At 43.4% G+C, this 16,424-nt stretch overlaps 1 protein-coding gene across 1 annotated transcript in view; it reads right to left on the bottom strand.

The window, feature by feature from the left end:
- FLT3 (fms related receptor tyrosine kinase 3) overlaps positions 1 to 16,424 on the bottom strand; it is an 85,027-nt gene that overhangs the window by 51,950 nt on the left and 16,653 nt on the right. Inside the window, exon 2 of the mRNA XM_063127723.1 lies at positions 15,644 to 15,846. Within this exon, the coding sequence (XP_062983793.1) occupies positions 15,644 to 15,846 (203 nt within the window). The remainder of the gene's footprint in view (positions 1 to 15,643; positions 15,847 to 16,424) is intronic.

Raw genomic sequence — 16,424 nt, 5'->3', positions numbered from 1 at the left:
GTAAAAGACAAATGGAAAATTGTGTGTGTGATTTACTAAAAACAAGCACAGAAGGGTGGTGTATTCCTGGCACTCAGTCTCTGTTTCCAGTATGTAGGGCTGCAGCTGTGGTTCCCTGTAATGGACAGAACTAAGGGCATATTTTGCAGACATATAACAAACAGAAATAAAATAGAAAGGAAATAGCTAACTATTGCTTAGTCCAATGCTGGTACTAGAGAGCACTGAAAAAATCACAGGCAACAATTTGATTTTTTTCTATGGCACACAATGAGCTTAAAAACTGAAATTGCATATATTGGGCAAGGGAGGAATTGGGGGGGAGGACATGCTAGGAAGTAACTCTAAGAATGAAAGAATGCCCTACAAGGAGGAGGTAAAAATCCAAAGTCCATCTCCCAGTAGCTTTCATTTATATGTGCAATTTCATTATGTCACTTTTAATTCTTCCATTTCCAATCAGATACAAACCTGTCCATACTAAATGTAGAGCCCTTGAAATCAACGGGGCTTAAATTAGTCACGACTAATTTAAGTTCCATTGATTTAAACATTTCGTATGACCAAGTCTAGAACCAACCAAATCCATACAGGACTAGAAACTTGTTTGCAGTTGCCTCAACAACAGGCAACGGTCCATAGCTCCTGATCTAATCTTATTTCCTATCATGCCTGTACTCTGAATAAGTGGAATAGTGCCAACAAATAACATTGTCCAACCTGCACATAAATAAAACTAGAATGTGTCAATGCTAATGCAGGAAAGAAAGCAGAAGATGGCGCTTTTAAAAACAAATACACATTCGCAGCAATAGACCTTGTGAGTTACAGATGTGGGAAACGGAAAAACTAATTTCGGCATTGTCTGTAAAACTACCCCAAATCTTTCCTATGTATTAGGTGCCAAATTCAATCTAGACTAAGCAAGCAAGCATGACATTGACATCATTGAGGGCTTCAGAACTGCAAAGCCGTTACAATCCCCATGCTAATTTTGACCTCTTTGAATCAAGACGTTTTTACAATATGCAAAAGCCTATAATCAAATGCTCTTTGTATGATTTCGTCATGGAATTTGCTGCAGACATGAGAGTGTCTCGTAAATACTTGTGCGACCCTTTGAGATAGATTTGCTTTTCTGAACAAATACAGCGTCACAGGCTTTCTTTGCTCCTCCAATGCAAATGGAAAAGCAGCATTCACTTTTCTAATAAAAGCAGATTTTCAACAAAGCTTACTTCATGCTTCACAATGGCCCAACTGCCCCCTCTTTTGTATACAATATACAAGATAAAGACTTTTTTTATTTGGACTAATATTCAGTGGCCAGAGTTATGCACTACAGAATTATGCACGTTGAAGCTTTCATGTACATGAAGGAATAGGAGTGCAGTAATGCCCTTGAGCATCTCCCATTCATTTCAATGGAACTTGCTCAGGAGAACTTCCCACTGGTTTGTGCTCATATATAATGTATGCATTGCAATAAATGGGTTGTATCCAATGTTAGTCCTACTTAGAGAGGTGCCATTGAAATAAAGGGGACATGTGTTAGTCATGACTAAATTAAGTCCCATTCATTTCAGTGGAACTTCTCTAAGTAGGACTAACGTTGGTTACAACCTTACATTATTAACAAGGTCCGAATCAGAAAAATAAAGTTGGTAGGAGATACATTTCACAAAACTATTTCTCTCCAAATTACTTAGTCAGTTTCACATGCTAGTTCCAGAACACACAAAACCCCAAAAAGTTTAAAATATTATCTCAGTGACAATATATCATAAAGTCCCAGTGATCACTGGCACAGTTATAATGGTGTTTAGAAGAATACACAAATTTAGTTTCCTAGGAATCGATGAGCAATCTATTGATTGCAGCAAGAATAGCTATAGAAAAAAACTGAAACTCTGAAGTTAGAAAGAACTTTAAATGTCATGTATTCAAATAAGTTAGCTACACTCCCAGTGCCTGAAAATATATGCCAATTATTCTGATAGATTTGAGTTCCTTACATTGAGCAGATGTAGTGATGGCCACCAACCTGGAAAGCTTTAAAAGGGGATTAGACAAAATTATGGAGGACAAGGCTGTCAATGGCTGCTAGTCATGATGGCTAGATATTATCTCCAGTAGGGGTGTACACGGACCCCCCCGCTCCGCCCCGGGGGCGATCCGAAAATTTTGGATCGGCCCGCTCCGCTCCGCGCCACTCCGCGCCACTCTGCGCCGCTCCGTCCATACTCCGCTCCTCTTTGCCGCGGAGCTCCGGCTCAGAATCGGAGCTCCGCAGTGGAGGGGAGTGGTGCCAGGTAAGGCCAGGAGAGGAGGGCGGGGGGGGGTGTTACCGGGCCCTGCCACCATCGCCGCCCGTGCGGCAACAGCAGCAGAGCCCGGTAAGGGACCAAGGGGGAGGGGGGCCTTACCTGCCTCTGTCTGCGGTCCCTCGGCTTCTTCAATTGAGCCCGCGGTTCAGCCAGGAAGTCTAGGGGGAGGGGGGCCTTACCTGCCTCTGTCCGCGGTCCCTCGGCTTCTTCAATTGAGCCCGCGGTTCAGCCAGGAAGTCTAGGCCGCGCGGCCTAGACTTCCTGATTGAACCGCGGGCTCAATTGAAGAAGCTGAGGGACCGCGGACAGAGGCAGGTAAGGGAGAGGAGAGGGGGTTACTGGGCCCTGCCGCTGTCGCCGCATCGGCGACAGAGGCAGGGCCCGGTAAACCCCACTTACCTTTCCGGTGGAGCTCCGGATTGAGGCAAAGGATCCGCCTTCACCTCGATCCTCTTTGCCACGCTCCGCCGGCCCCCCCAATCCTCTTCGCCTCCGCCTTAAGGGGAGGCGAAGCACCCCGCTCCGCTTCTAATTCGCTGGTCCGATTAGAAGCAGAGCACATCCCTAATCTCCAGCATCAGAGGGTGCTATTGTGCTCATGTCCTGCTTGTGGGCTGCCCGTAAGCATCTGGTTGGCCGCTATGGGAACAGAACACTGAACTACATCCGCCTTTGCTCTTACCCAAATGAACTGGGTGAAATTAGAGCTGTGCACAAGCGGCGTCTCAAAACTCTCCACCGTATTCATGGATAAAGAAACTGGGTGGACAATTTCACCAAATATCTCTAAGGAGAGGAGAAATTCTCCAACCATTTCTCACAGGTAGGCATCATCATTGACAAGGGTTGTAAATGTCTTCCTCAGGGCAGGAAGTTCAGGAAGCCAAGGAGGCTACAGGCTCTCAGAGGTGACAGTACAATGAAAGACTCATACCCACTCTTCGGTCATCTCATAAGTAAGATAAGCACAAGAACTCTGAACCAAAGCCATGAGAATTTCTCTGAAATATCTTCTCCTTTGAATTTCTTTTTGAAAGCAATGTCTTTTCTGTCGAAATTTTCATAGAATATTTTTTTAGCACAGCACTAGATGAAACAATTGGCAAGAATATTCTCTTAACTTGGATTTGTTTGCAATACTTCTAGTTTAGATTGTTCTCATTTGATGATTCTGTCCACATTCCATCTCAGGAGTGTGGCTTTTGTGTGCAAAAAGTGAAATAACAGGATTAACTCTGGCAAGATTGCGCATTTATTTTATTTATATTCTATCTTTCCTCTTCCAGTGAGGTCAAGATGGTATACCTAGTGTGGCCAGTTGGTTTCCTACCCAGGCATCGACCAGACATGGCCTTGCATAGCTTAAGCAAGATTGCTATATTTAGGGAAAATGCATGTTTAGACAGAAATAGGTGCTGCAATTTCACCATGCCCCAGCCATCATACTGGGATTTGTAGGACTTCTTTCTGTCCAAACATGCATAGGGTTGTGGTCTTATACGTCAAAAATATTGATAAACTGCTTTTCAATTTTTTAAAGATGGCCACCCTGCAGGTTACAAAATAAACATCACCAAAATGGAAGATTTAGAGGATGCAAGGTAGACTGCACAGCACACATAGCTATTTGCTCTAAAATTCCACACCCCTCAGCATTTGCTGCCTAAGACAGCAGCCTCACTTTGCCTAATGGTAGGGATGACCCTGCCTCCTCCAATACAGGCTTTTCTATAAAGGGCATTACCTAGAGGACCTTCTCTTCTGCCACTCCCAGACTGTGGACTGGCTTGCCGGGAGAGATTCGCCAACTCAACAGTCTTTCTGAATATAAAAAAGCTATAAAGACTAATCTCTTCCGGCAGGCCTACCCAATCAAATTTTAAGAAGCCTAGCTGTTATTTTAACAATGTATTGGTTTTATATGTTTTAATCAGTTTTATGTATTTTATAATACTTTGGTATTCTATGTTGTTTCCTGCCTCGATCCAGAGGGAGAGGCAGGTAAGAAATAAATAAAATTATTATGATTATGATTATGATTATGATGCAACCATTATTCCCAAGTCACATTGTTTACAGATTCTTTAGACAATGTCAGGACGCTCCACTTTTGTTTCTATGTCTAATCAGCACTTTCAGCAAGTTTTTTTAGAGCAGGGAAAATAAAGCATTTAATTGTGAAAGCAAAAGTGTGTTTTCCTCTTGTGCATTTTTGCTATTCTGCTATACCACAATGCCACCTAGAGGTTATGCAGTGGGAAAGCAGCAAAGAAAACACCCCTCATGTAGTGTTTAGATCTCAATTCTCTGAGGAAACTGAAAGTAGATACAGCAGATTAACAGCCAATTAACAGCCTTGTATAGAGAAGCTGTACCTCTCTGTCAGATGCAGAAAGATTCTACCTCTACAGAATGGATCCACAAACCTATAGCATTTATTGTGTGGAGAAAATACCCTCCTGTTCACCTCCTCCAACTATGATTCATTACTCTCCAGAGACTGAGGATATGTACCTTCTCACATGGAAGCAGTTTATTCCAGCAAGAACTTTGTCAGCAAAGTACATTATCTCAGTAGGTAAACACAAAACCAAACAGGAATAGGAGCATAGGGCCCTCCCTCCATTGGTCCATCTAGCCCAGTATTGTCGACACTGACTGGCAGTAAAGGCTCTCCAGGCCAGGGTTTCAGGCAGGTGTTTTTTGAGTGCCACCTGAAGATGCCAGGGATTGAACCTGGAACCTACTGCATGCAAAGCAGGTGCTCTACCACTGAACTATGGCCCTTCCCAACTCTGTTGGGCAGTTCTAGAGAGTAGACCTTTACTACTAGAGTCAACTAGTGCAGTTTGAGGGGGAAGGTGCAAATGCAACATAAATTACTGAATGGGAGTTTCACATCTTCTAGCCAACATATATATAGGGATTGAGCCCGTGTACAATGTCTCAAAAATATCAGGCAACGATCGATATCACTTAATCACTGATATTAGCTGGTATGCTGACTATACCAACATTACCTATTGAGCAAGAGAAAACCTCATACAATGAAGAAATGAAATTGCAACTCTAATAATGTTCCAACAACTGAAGAAATGATACCGTTCATCATTTTAATACCTTACAGACTTCCCGTGTGAAATGAAACAAGAGTTTCTAGTACCACTGACCTATTGACTCAGCTTTTCAAAATGTCAAACTAGAATAATTTGGCTGTTGGACCAAAGCTGTTGGGCTGGATATAGACTTTGTCATACTTAAAGCAGAGCCACTGAAATGAATGAGATTTAAGTCAATCATGACAAACTTAACTCCCACTGATGTAATGTGGTGTAGTGTCTAAAGTTGGGAGTTGGACTGGGAGTTGGGAGATCCAAGTTCTAGTTCCTGCTCAGCCATGGAAGCTCACTGGGTGACTTTGGGCCAGTCAGAGACTCTCAGCCCAACCTACCTCAAAGGGTTGTTCTTGTGAGGATAAAATGGAGAGGAGGAGGATTATGTATGCTGCCTTGGGTTCCTTGGAAGAAGAAAAAAGCAGGATATCAATGCAATAAATAAATAAATTACTGGATATCCTATCATCCAGCATTTCATTTTCAACCTCACCCAGACTGATGTCTCTGGAATGCCAACTCTTTCTCCCCTTTCCGTCTAAATCCAAGGAAGTTCTTTGGGTTCTAAATCAGTCCCTGATGTCAGTAATGGACTGGATGAGGGCAAACAAACTAAAGCTTAATCCAGACAAAGCAAGGCACTCAGGGAATAGGGACTCAACCTGTGTTGGATTAGACTTCCCCTGAAGACTGAGGCTCACAGTTTGAGCATAGTTGTGGACTCAGCCCTGAACCTAGTGTGCCAACTACAATGTGCTCTACATGGGGCTGCCTTTGAAACGTGTTCAGAAACTTTGAAACGTGTTCAGAAGCTGGTCCAGAATGCTGTGGTCACACTGTTGACCAGGGCCTGTTACAGGGAGCATGCAATTCCCTTGTTACAGCAGCTTCACTAGCTCCTGGTCTGTGTCTGTGCAGAATACAAAATGGTAGTTATGACCTATAAAGCCCTATGCGGCTTGGGACCAGGCTACCTGAAAGAACATCTTCTCCCTTATGAGCCTGCCTGGTCCTAAGATCTTCTGGAGAGGCCCTTCTTTTGAGATAGCCGCCTTCAGAGGTGCATTCAGTGGAGGCTGGTGGCTCCAATGTCAATGGGGCAATAAATCTGCTCCAGGTTTCAGTCAGAAGCAATCATCGGAGTCATTCAGATCCACAGGTTGCATCTGAAGGTGACAAAAGCCTTTTCGGTGACCGCTCCCAGGCTGTAGAACTCCTCCCAAAGGAGGCTAGGTTCACTCCCGCTCTGCTGTCCTTCTGCTGGCAGACAAACATTGCTTTTTTCAAGAAAGCCTTTGGCCTATAAGTGGGTCTGTGGGTTGTGTGCTGGTTTTATTCTGTAATTGCTATGTTATTATTGTATCTGAATGTGTTTCATTGTTATAATCATACATTGTTTCTATAAGCTGCCTTGAGTGCCATGTTTTGATAGAAATGTGGAGTATAAATCAAATAAATAAACAAATAAGCTCACAACTCAGACATAAGGGCTACAGCCAGTGTGTATAAAAATCAATGATTTTTTAAAAAATAATTAAAAAAAATCAGATGTCTTTGATTTAAATCGGATTTTTTAAAATTTAAATTGGATTTTTTTAATAAAATGCTTTTTGAGGAAAAATCTATCTAAAGATAGTTTTCTATTAAAGATACATTATAGTCCAAAGGTTATTCATCATGAAATAAGGATTAGTTTTTAATTATGTAGCATGAGGTTGTATATTCATGCAATGTTTACATTTTTTGGTAAATGAATTCCATTAACCCATTCACAATGTCATGCTCTTCCAGAGGTTTCTGTAAGATTATTGGGCATTTTTTCTATCTAGAAGATATTATCACAGATGCTTGGTTTTACAGTTCTCAAAGCCGTGAATTTGTGTCTGCAGAGATCACAATCGCATTGTTCCTTTGCAAATGTATGTACACAGAATCAACCCTTACCTCTTAAGTGCTAAGTTTCAAAAAATTCAATGAATAGAGTGCACTTTTTTGGGGGGGGGGAGTCACATGATTAAATCGGGTCTTTCTGAGTAGTGATTTAAATCATGATTTAAATCAAATCCACCCTGGCTACAGGCCATTACTATGAACTCCCCGATGAGGCTCACCTGGTGCCAGCACTGTTATCTTTCAGGCGCCAGGTCAAGACTTTTCTCTTCTCCCAGGCATTTAACAGCATCTAACAATGCTAAGTTTGTTTTTAATGGACCCCAGAACTGTTGTTTTTAAATGGATACTGTTGTTTTTATGTTTCTGATGGTTTTTAAATTTTGTATACTTTTTAATGTTTACTGTTTTTAACTTTTGTAAACTGCCCAGAGAGCTTCAGCTATGGGGTGGTATATAAATGTAATAAATAAACAAATAAATAAATATTAGTCCTACTAAGAGTAGATCCACTGAAATGATTGGGACTTAAGTAGACTAACTATGTCTGTAGAACAGGGAGGGCGGTGATGCCCCTTCCTACTGTAGTACCCTGCATCCCACCCAGATCTACCCCAGAGATTTGGGAGACTCTCCAGAAAAGACTGAGGGGCAGGGCTTCCAGGGAGAACAAAAGGAAGGGAATGTTTCTTTGCGGAAGTGGAAATCCACTCATAAAACACTGGATGCATGAGTGATTTTCCCTATGGAAATTAAAGGATGCTTTGTGATGACATTTAAACCATAATGAAAACTAGGGATGTGCTCCGCTTCTAATCGGACCGGCGAATTAGAAGCGGAGCGGGGTGCTTCGCCTTCCCTTAAGGCGGAGGCGAAGAGGATTGGGGGGCTGGCGGAGCATGGCGAAGAGGATCGAGGTGAAGGCGGATCCTTTGCCTCGATCCGGAGCTCAGCTGGAAAGGTAAGTGGGGTTTACCGGGCCCTGCCGCTGTCGCTGTCGCCCATGTGGCGACAGCGGCAGGGCCCGGTAAACCCCCCCTCCTCTCCCTTACCTGCCTCCGTCCACGGTCCGTCAGCGTCTTCAATTGAGCCCGTGGTACTCAGGGCGCTTCCATGTGGCCCCAGTGCGACCCCAAAGTGATCGTGTAACTTGTCTGTAAAAGAGACGAGGAAGAAGCGTCCTTGCTGCCGCTGCTGCCACCCAACTCCCTCCTCGCCGGCCGGCTCGGAGAGCTCGGCAGAAGAAGGCGGGGTGGAGAGCTTCTTCCGCTCTCCACCCAGCCTTCTTCCTCCGAGCTCTCCATCCTGGCCGTCGAGGAGGGAGGTGGGTGGCGGCGCCGGCGCCGGCAAGGACGCCTCTTCCTCGTCTCTTTTACAGGCAAGTTACACGATCACTTTGGGGTCGCACTGGGGCCGCATGGAAGCGCCCTGAGTACGACGTGTGGAAGTGCCCCAGATTTAAAAGAGGGCGGGGCACCTGCAGCTTTAACTGCTGTGATGAAGAGGAAATTTCCCCAGATTCCCCATATATACAAATGACACCTGCTGAAATTTCCTTTTCAATACAACCGTTAAAGATACAAGAGCCTTGTCCTCCTTTTCATATGGTCACCCTAGACTAGCCATGCCCACCCATGGAAGCCACTTTATGGTTGCGCCCAGCAGTTTCTCAAAGGTGGCCTAGCCCTGGTGCAGACTATACATTCATAAACGTTTGACACCATCTTGTACAGCATGGTGCCGCCCTCTTGTTATTGGACCCAATTTACCGATGCTCACGAGACACAAATTAGTGGCTCTCAAAAGCAGTTCTGGGTGCAGAAACTGCAATGTTGAGATCACAAAGACCAAAATTGCTCACCATTTGCATTTGAGTACGGAAGCAAATATTTATAGCCTGTTGGCACATTGAGTGATAGAGTCATGGGTGCCCTCTCGCTATGAGCGTTGGGACGTGTTATTTGCTAGCTGCAACGGGTTCCATCCTGGGTTGCATACACAGAGCAGTAGGTCTGTCCCTCTTTTCCATGTGCACATACAGACAGATCCAAGGTGGGTTTGTACATGAGTAACTGTTGTTCTGCATGTGCAACTCATACCAACAACGCAGGACAAGCATTTGGAACTAAATCCCCTCCACTTTACCAGGTAATCTCAGCAGGAATTAACAAGGTTGGTATTCTTGCAAAATTGTTTGTGCGTGCACATACATGTGTGTGTGTGTGTGATAATCAGGATCAAACTTGCCTCTGCCTCTGGATGTTTTAGAATTTAGCATTTCTGGCAGTACTCTGTGCCTAAACATGCTCTGGTATGTTTATCAGCTTTTAAGAAGGCAATCATTCTGAACTGGCACATTCACAAAGCAAGATTTTTTTCATTCAAGAAAATTAGTCACCATCTCAGTTTCAAAGCTTTCGAAGTATTTTAAGGACATTAATCAGGTATATCTTACATTTATCTTGCCTTGCTTACATGCATGGGCAGCTCCCATTTTCCTATGTCCATCCCACGGGATGATCCCAGTTGCTTCTGCATGCCTCTTGTTCAGGAGAGATGCAACCACATTCACAGCACATATCATTTGCAGTGGATGATATCACCATGCAAAAGCAACCAGCACATTCACATATACATAAGAGTATATGTATACCCTATGAGAGCTCTTGGTACTGCAATATGGAGAGGCGGGCAAGAAATAAATTTTTTATTATTATTATTATTATTATTATTATTATTAATAATAATAATAATAATAATAATAATAATAATAATAATAATAACAGCAGAACCAGCTGGGCATAATGATTTTCTGGCTTTACAGCCTCCTGTTCTGTTAACAGGCCATGGGTTGCATCCAATGGTTGTATCCAGTGTTAGTCTAATGTAAGTCCCATTCATTTCAATAGGTCTATTCTAAGTAGGACTAATGTTGGACATAACCCCAAAAGCACGTTTTTCTGAGGATTGTAAAGTTCTGGCTGCTCCCTATTAGCAGCTGGCTGTTACAACTAATTCAGCTTCTTTTGCTGAGCATCTATGTTGCACCAGCAGCAACACTTCCTGCAACCGATGAAGTTTATAGTGTCCACAAAAAGCTTGTACCAGAATAAATTTGTTAAGTCATTAAGATGCCACAAGACTCTTTTTCGCTTTTCTTAAAGAAGCTGCAGAGAGATCTGAAGATGGGAAGAGAAGTTGCTTGAGGAAAAGAGAAGGGAAAGCTCCAGGCACAGGGAAAGATCCAATGATGCCCTTCAGTAGCGCTAATGACATTGCTTTACATTATTATTATTATTAGTAGTAGTAGTAGTAGTAGTATCCTGCCTTTCTCCCAATACTGGGACTCAAGGCGGCTTTACAAAATTGAAACATATGCAATGAAAACATACAAACAGAAATATACAAAAGTTAAAAATAGAATTAAGCCATCTGTAATATTAAAACATTTTTAAGAAATTAAAAGGCAAACAACAATACAAAATCGAGCGCATTAATAGAGGCCCAGACTATTCGCCAAAGACTTGCCAAAACATTTTTTTTATTATTTTTGCCTGCCTTTGGAAACATAGCAAGTGGGGAGCCAGTCTAGTCTCCCTGGGAAGGTAGTTCCAGATCTTTGGGGCAACCACCGAGAAGGCCCTCTCCCACATTCCCACCAGGAGTGCCTGTGGTGATGGTGGGACCGAGAGCAGGGCCTCCCCTGAAGATCTCAGGGCACGGGCAGGTTTGTAAGGAAGAATACGGTCTTTCAGATAACCTGAAACTGAGACGTGTAGGGCTTTATAGGTCATAACCAGCACTTTGAATGGTGCCTGGAAACAGACCAGAAGCCAGAGGAGCTGTTGTAACAGCTAGTTGTGTGCTCCCTGTAACCAGCCCCAATCTGTCTGCAGCTCTTTGAAACAGCTGAAGTTTCCAAACACTCGTCAAAGGCAGCCCTATGTAGAGCGCATTACAGTAGGGTGACCATATTTGGGAAACCAAAAAAGAGGACACCTAGTGTGTGTGTGGGGAAGCAGCTTTCTGAGTCCTGCAGAAAGTACGTTATTCCGACTGGAGTGGAGGAGGGGAAAGGATTTCATTCTGCACCACCACCACCCACTCCAATTGGGGCCTTTTCTATCATGTCCACGAATGACCCACTTTCCCCTTTAAGACCTCAATTGGAGCTCGGGGTGGGGGAATGATGTGCCTCAAGAAAGCATGTCATTCCCTCCTGCCATGTTAATGGCAGCCTTAAAGGGGAAGGTGTGTCATTCCAGGACATTATTGAAAATTATAGAAAATTCCCCCTGACACCATGGAAAGAACAAAAACCAGGACAAATCTGGGGAAATCCTGACAGTTGGTCACCCTACATTACAGTAATCAAGCAGGATGCCTGAGCGCTGGATATCCTGTGTGGCAATTAGATGAACAGGTTTGACCCCAGGACAATCCTGGGATAAACCTTAGGTCTAGCTACGGCCTTAGGCTGAAAAAGAATGACTCTCCCAGGATCACCCAGAGATCTTCATCAGAACATAAGAAGAGCCCTGCTGGATCAAACCAAGGATCCATCTAATCCAGCATTTTGTTCACACATTGGCCAACCAGATGCTCACAGGAAACCAACCGAGCAGAGATTTGAATTCACTTGTCCCCAGTCTTTTAGTCTGACTCCCTAAACCAGTTTTCCCCAATGTAGGGAGTAGTATGCAGACATCATTGCTGTGAATTGCCAGGAAGGTTCTGAAATATGAGAAATGCATTCCGATATAAGTTTATAATGTCATAGATTTTATAAGTAAAGCTTGTCACTTTAGGAATATGTTTTAACCTTAATAATCTTAATGACTAATTTCAACTAGTGATTATTGTATTTTTCTGTAAGTTTATTTACAAGAGTCTTCGCCTGATAATTGGACAGTTTGATCTGTGGACACATCCTGACTTCAGCCCACCTCTGCAACAGGAGATAGTTTTCTGCACATACAAACATATGGAACTGCTTGCTATTTTAATAATTTGTTTTAACCTTAACAATCATTCATTCATTCAATGTGGTGCCATTCAGATGTTTTGGGTTACAACTCCCATCGTCTCTGGCCATTGGCCATGCTAGCTGAGGATAATGGGTGTTGCATTCCAACATATCTGGAGGCCACCAGGTTTGGGGAAGGCTGCTGCAATCACTTCACCATGATTAGAGTCAAACCTCAAGGTCTAATGGTGTTGCTTCTAGACAGAGCTGATTCTCCATTACCTAGTAGGGTGGACAGGTGTCATCTTTTCAAGAGGGAAGTCCTCTGTTTGAAGGGCAGCTCTGTCCAAATCCCGTTTAAAGAAAATAAAGAAGCCGAGGCCTTGAAGTTGGCCATCAGCAGCTGCACAATAGAATGAATAGGTAGGCACATGTGTCTCTTGGTCGCTGTCTTCGCCAGCATAGAATCATAGAATCATAGAATAGCAGAGTTGGAAAGGGCCTACAAGGCCATCTAGTCCAACCCCCTGCTCAATGCAGGAATCCACCCTAAAGCATCCCTGACAGATGGTTGTCCAGCTGCCTCTTGAATGCCTCTAGTGTGGGAGAGCCCACAACCTCCCTAGGTAACTGATTCCACCATCACACTGCTCTAACAGTCAGGAAGTTTTTCCTGATGTCCAGCCGGAATCTGGCTTCCTTTAACTTGAGCGCGTTATTCCGTGTCCTGCACTCTGGGAGGATCGAGAAGAGATCCTGGCCCTCCTCTGTGTGACAACCTTTTAAGTATTTGAAGACTGCTATCATGTCTCCCCTCAATCTTCTCTTCTCCAGGCTAAACATGCCCAGTTCTTTCAGTCTCTCTTCATAGGGCTTTGTTTCTAGACCCCTGATCATCCCGGTAAACATGCATGACATTGCATGTTTATTTAAATTATAACAATTATTGCTAAGCTGGTATGCATATATGAAAATTAACGCATGCAAATCTGTGTGTTCTTTTGTCCCCTTTTTGGGTGATGCATTTCCTCTTTTTTGATGATGCATAAGTGGCCACCCTACCTCTCCTGTTGTGGGAAAGAATCCCTGCTTTAACTTCTCTCTCAGTGAGAGAGAATTAGGCAGGAGATAAAACATGGTAAACACCCGTGAAACTGAAGTCACTTCTCTATTTGAGTGAATATACATGACCAATGGGAAGCAAAGGAGTTTGTTTCTTTTTCTAAAGGATTATGGATTTATAAGAGTGTCTAGAGTTAACCTCAAAATCAAACATTCAGATCAACATGTACAGAACCAAACATCATTTTTCTATTATCAACGAAGGCCCCTCTAATTTGGCTTCTTTGAATGTGCAATGTATTTACCATAAGATGATGAAACAGAATTGCATTTTTATTTTTAATGTAATGTCCTGTATAAGCAGCAAAGACTTCAATGAAACACTGTTTGCCCCAGTATCATTTTGTATTGATCTTTTGATTTTAAAAGGAGAACAATATATTTAAGTTCAGTTTAGATACAATTTGCTTCCTACTAGACTCAAAAGACATTTTGATAGTCCTAAGCCCACTTACATATTATAAATATGTTCCACTGAGCTTTCTTCTGAGTAAACATGTTTAGGACTGCGCTGGACCAGGCAGCGTGAATCAAACCTTGACACTTTAGCCAGAGTTTGGCATTCACAAATGACCTGTCATTCACAAATTATAATCATACAAACCGAGAGCCCAGCTCTAGTCCTAAGAGATGTTAAAGTAGACCAGCAGATAACAAGCACAAGAGAGGAGGTTCCAGTTGCTAAGCTCTTAACAAATCACGACATTATGCTGGCGTTGCAGGGATGTTATGCCGGCACTGCAGGCAATTGCATTGGCACAAGTATTGGAGACCGTAGTAGCCAAGTGGCTTTCATTTTGGAAAGTTTTTTAAAAACAAAACCAACCAACCTAAGAAGCTAAAGGTGCAACCCTATGTATGTGCCCTAAATTAAGGGACCTGAGATTATCACCCGGCTTCTTATAACAAAAATCTGTAAGGTTTTAATTCTGCACTAGAGCTCAACTGGAGCTCACTGGAGTTTTCCATTGAAGCAGTGGTTTCCCCCTAAATCAAGGATGGGTGAACCTGTGGCAAGCTAGATGTTGTTGAACTCCAGCTCCCATCAGCCCCAGCTAGCATGACCAATGGGCATGAATAATAGGAGTATAGCAATGTCTGGAGAGGCATGGATTCCCCACTCCTGCCCTATAAACTAATTAGATTAATGCCTAGATACATAGGCCGTAGCTAGACCTAAGGTTTATCCCAGGATTGTCCTGGGGTCAAACCTATTCATCTAAGTGCCACACAGGGCATCCAGTGCTCAGGCAGGGATGATCCTGGGATAAACCTTAGGTCTAGCTATGGCCATAGTGTCTTAAACACACACACACACACACACACACACACACAGTTATATAGAAAAGGGGTCAACTTTTTTTTTTTTTAAAGAAAAATATTGAAAATAAATTTCACAATGTTACAATGAACCTACAGCCAAAGCTAGGCAGGCCTGGCAGTTGCGCATGCATAGCTCAGTGGCAGAGCACCTGCTTTGCGTGCAGAAGGTGCCAGGTTCAATCCCTGGCATCTAAAGGTAGGGCTGCAAACACTCTTGCCTGAAACCCTGGAGAGCCACTGCCAGTTAGTGTCAACAATATTGGGCTAGATGGACCAAAGGTCTGATTCAGTATAGCACAACTTCCTGAGTTCCTAAAACAGCATTCACTGCCAAACAAAGACACAGACTCCAAATATCCCACAGATGCAATACATCATTCCTCTGATAATGGTCTGCAGATTGCTGTTTTATTAACATGAACTAATTGCATCCCTGGACAATCCAGCCCAAATGTAACCTGAGAAGGAACCCCATTTCTATTGTGCCTGATGGAAATGTCTGTGCCTTTTGACAGCTTCCAAAACCCCAGTGCCAAAAGAAGTCAATTGAATTAAAAGCCATTGCCTTACCTCTCTTTTATGTCCCATCTATCATCTCTAACCATTCTTTATACTACAAATCCCCTGGATCTTTTCCCTCGACAATTGAGCAAATGGAGAGAAATACGGGCACAACGAGAAGAGAAGGGAGATCAGGGTAGGGGGGAGAAACAGGGGGTGAAAAAGATGCAGAAGATAGAACGTAGAAATATAGAGATGAGAAAAGTTGGAGAGAAGGAGTGCAGGGAAAAGAAGGCAAGGAACTAGAAGGAAAAGAGAAAAGTAGAAAGGAAAGGGGGCAAAGAACATGATCTGGACTGCAGCACGAATTCTGGCACCATGAAGTCACTGGTTCGACTTACCAAGCAGCTGTAGCCAGCTCCTGCTGGCTGCGGCGCTTCGCTGATGCACGCTCATCATTGTCGGTGGTGCAAGACCTGCCTGGCTGAGTGAAGGCTTCTGTTTCCAGGGCTCGGGGACGGGGTCGGCATCTGCAGGTGGCTCTCTTGGGGGATCCGTCAACAACTGCCGACCCTTTGTACTGTGTAAAACCACTTCTTCAAATCTGAAGAACCAAGAATACGCACAAGCCTGAAGGAAATAGCTGTGAGGGGAAGGCCTCTTTGGGGCTCTTCCTGCAAATCAAATCATTTTTTTTAAAGGCTATGCTAACTAAATATCAGTAACTATTATTAATTGGAGCTACCACTTCATGCTAACTTCAGCAGGAGATGTCTTTCACTTCCGTACCGTTTGGGGCTGCTGCTTCTATGAGGATTCAGCTATTGACATTTGGATTCACGCTCTGAGGGATTCTCTAGTCTTTGAAAAGGGAACTCTACCTAGCAAATAAATAAATAAATAAAAACCTAAAAAACCTTACTTCCTACTCTAGAGCTATCCACATGGGTCCAGCCTCTTCCAAGAGCTCAGACCCACACCCAAGTAGGGGGTCCTCCTCCACTAAGGGGCCCCTTCTCCATTAAGACGCACTGGGTTCATTGGGCTGGACTTTGGAGGCACAGAAGCAGTGAGACTTCTTGCTGCCTCAGGGACAATACCCCCATACTTCTCCCAAATGACAGGCAGAGGGCACTGATATACTGTGATGTACAAGAGTACAAGAAACTTTTGCCTCACAAA

This window comes from Elgaria multicarinata, chromosome 5 (genome assembly GCF_023053635.1).
Source record: "Elgaria multicarinata webbii isolate HBS135686 ecotype San Diego chromosome 5, rElgMul1.1.pri, whole genome shotgun sequence".
Classification (NCBI taxonomy): domain Eukaryota; kingdom Metazoa; phylum Chordata; class Lepidosauria; order Squamata; family Anguidae; genus Elgaria; species Elgaria multicarinata.
The sequence above is the reverse complement of the archived record's forward strand: the minus strand, read 5'-3'. Positions and strand labels throughout refer to the sequence as shown.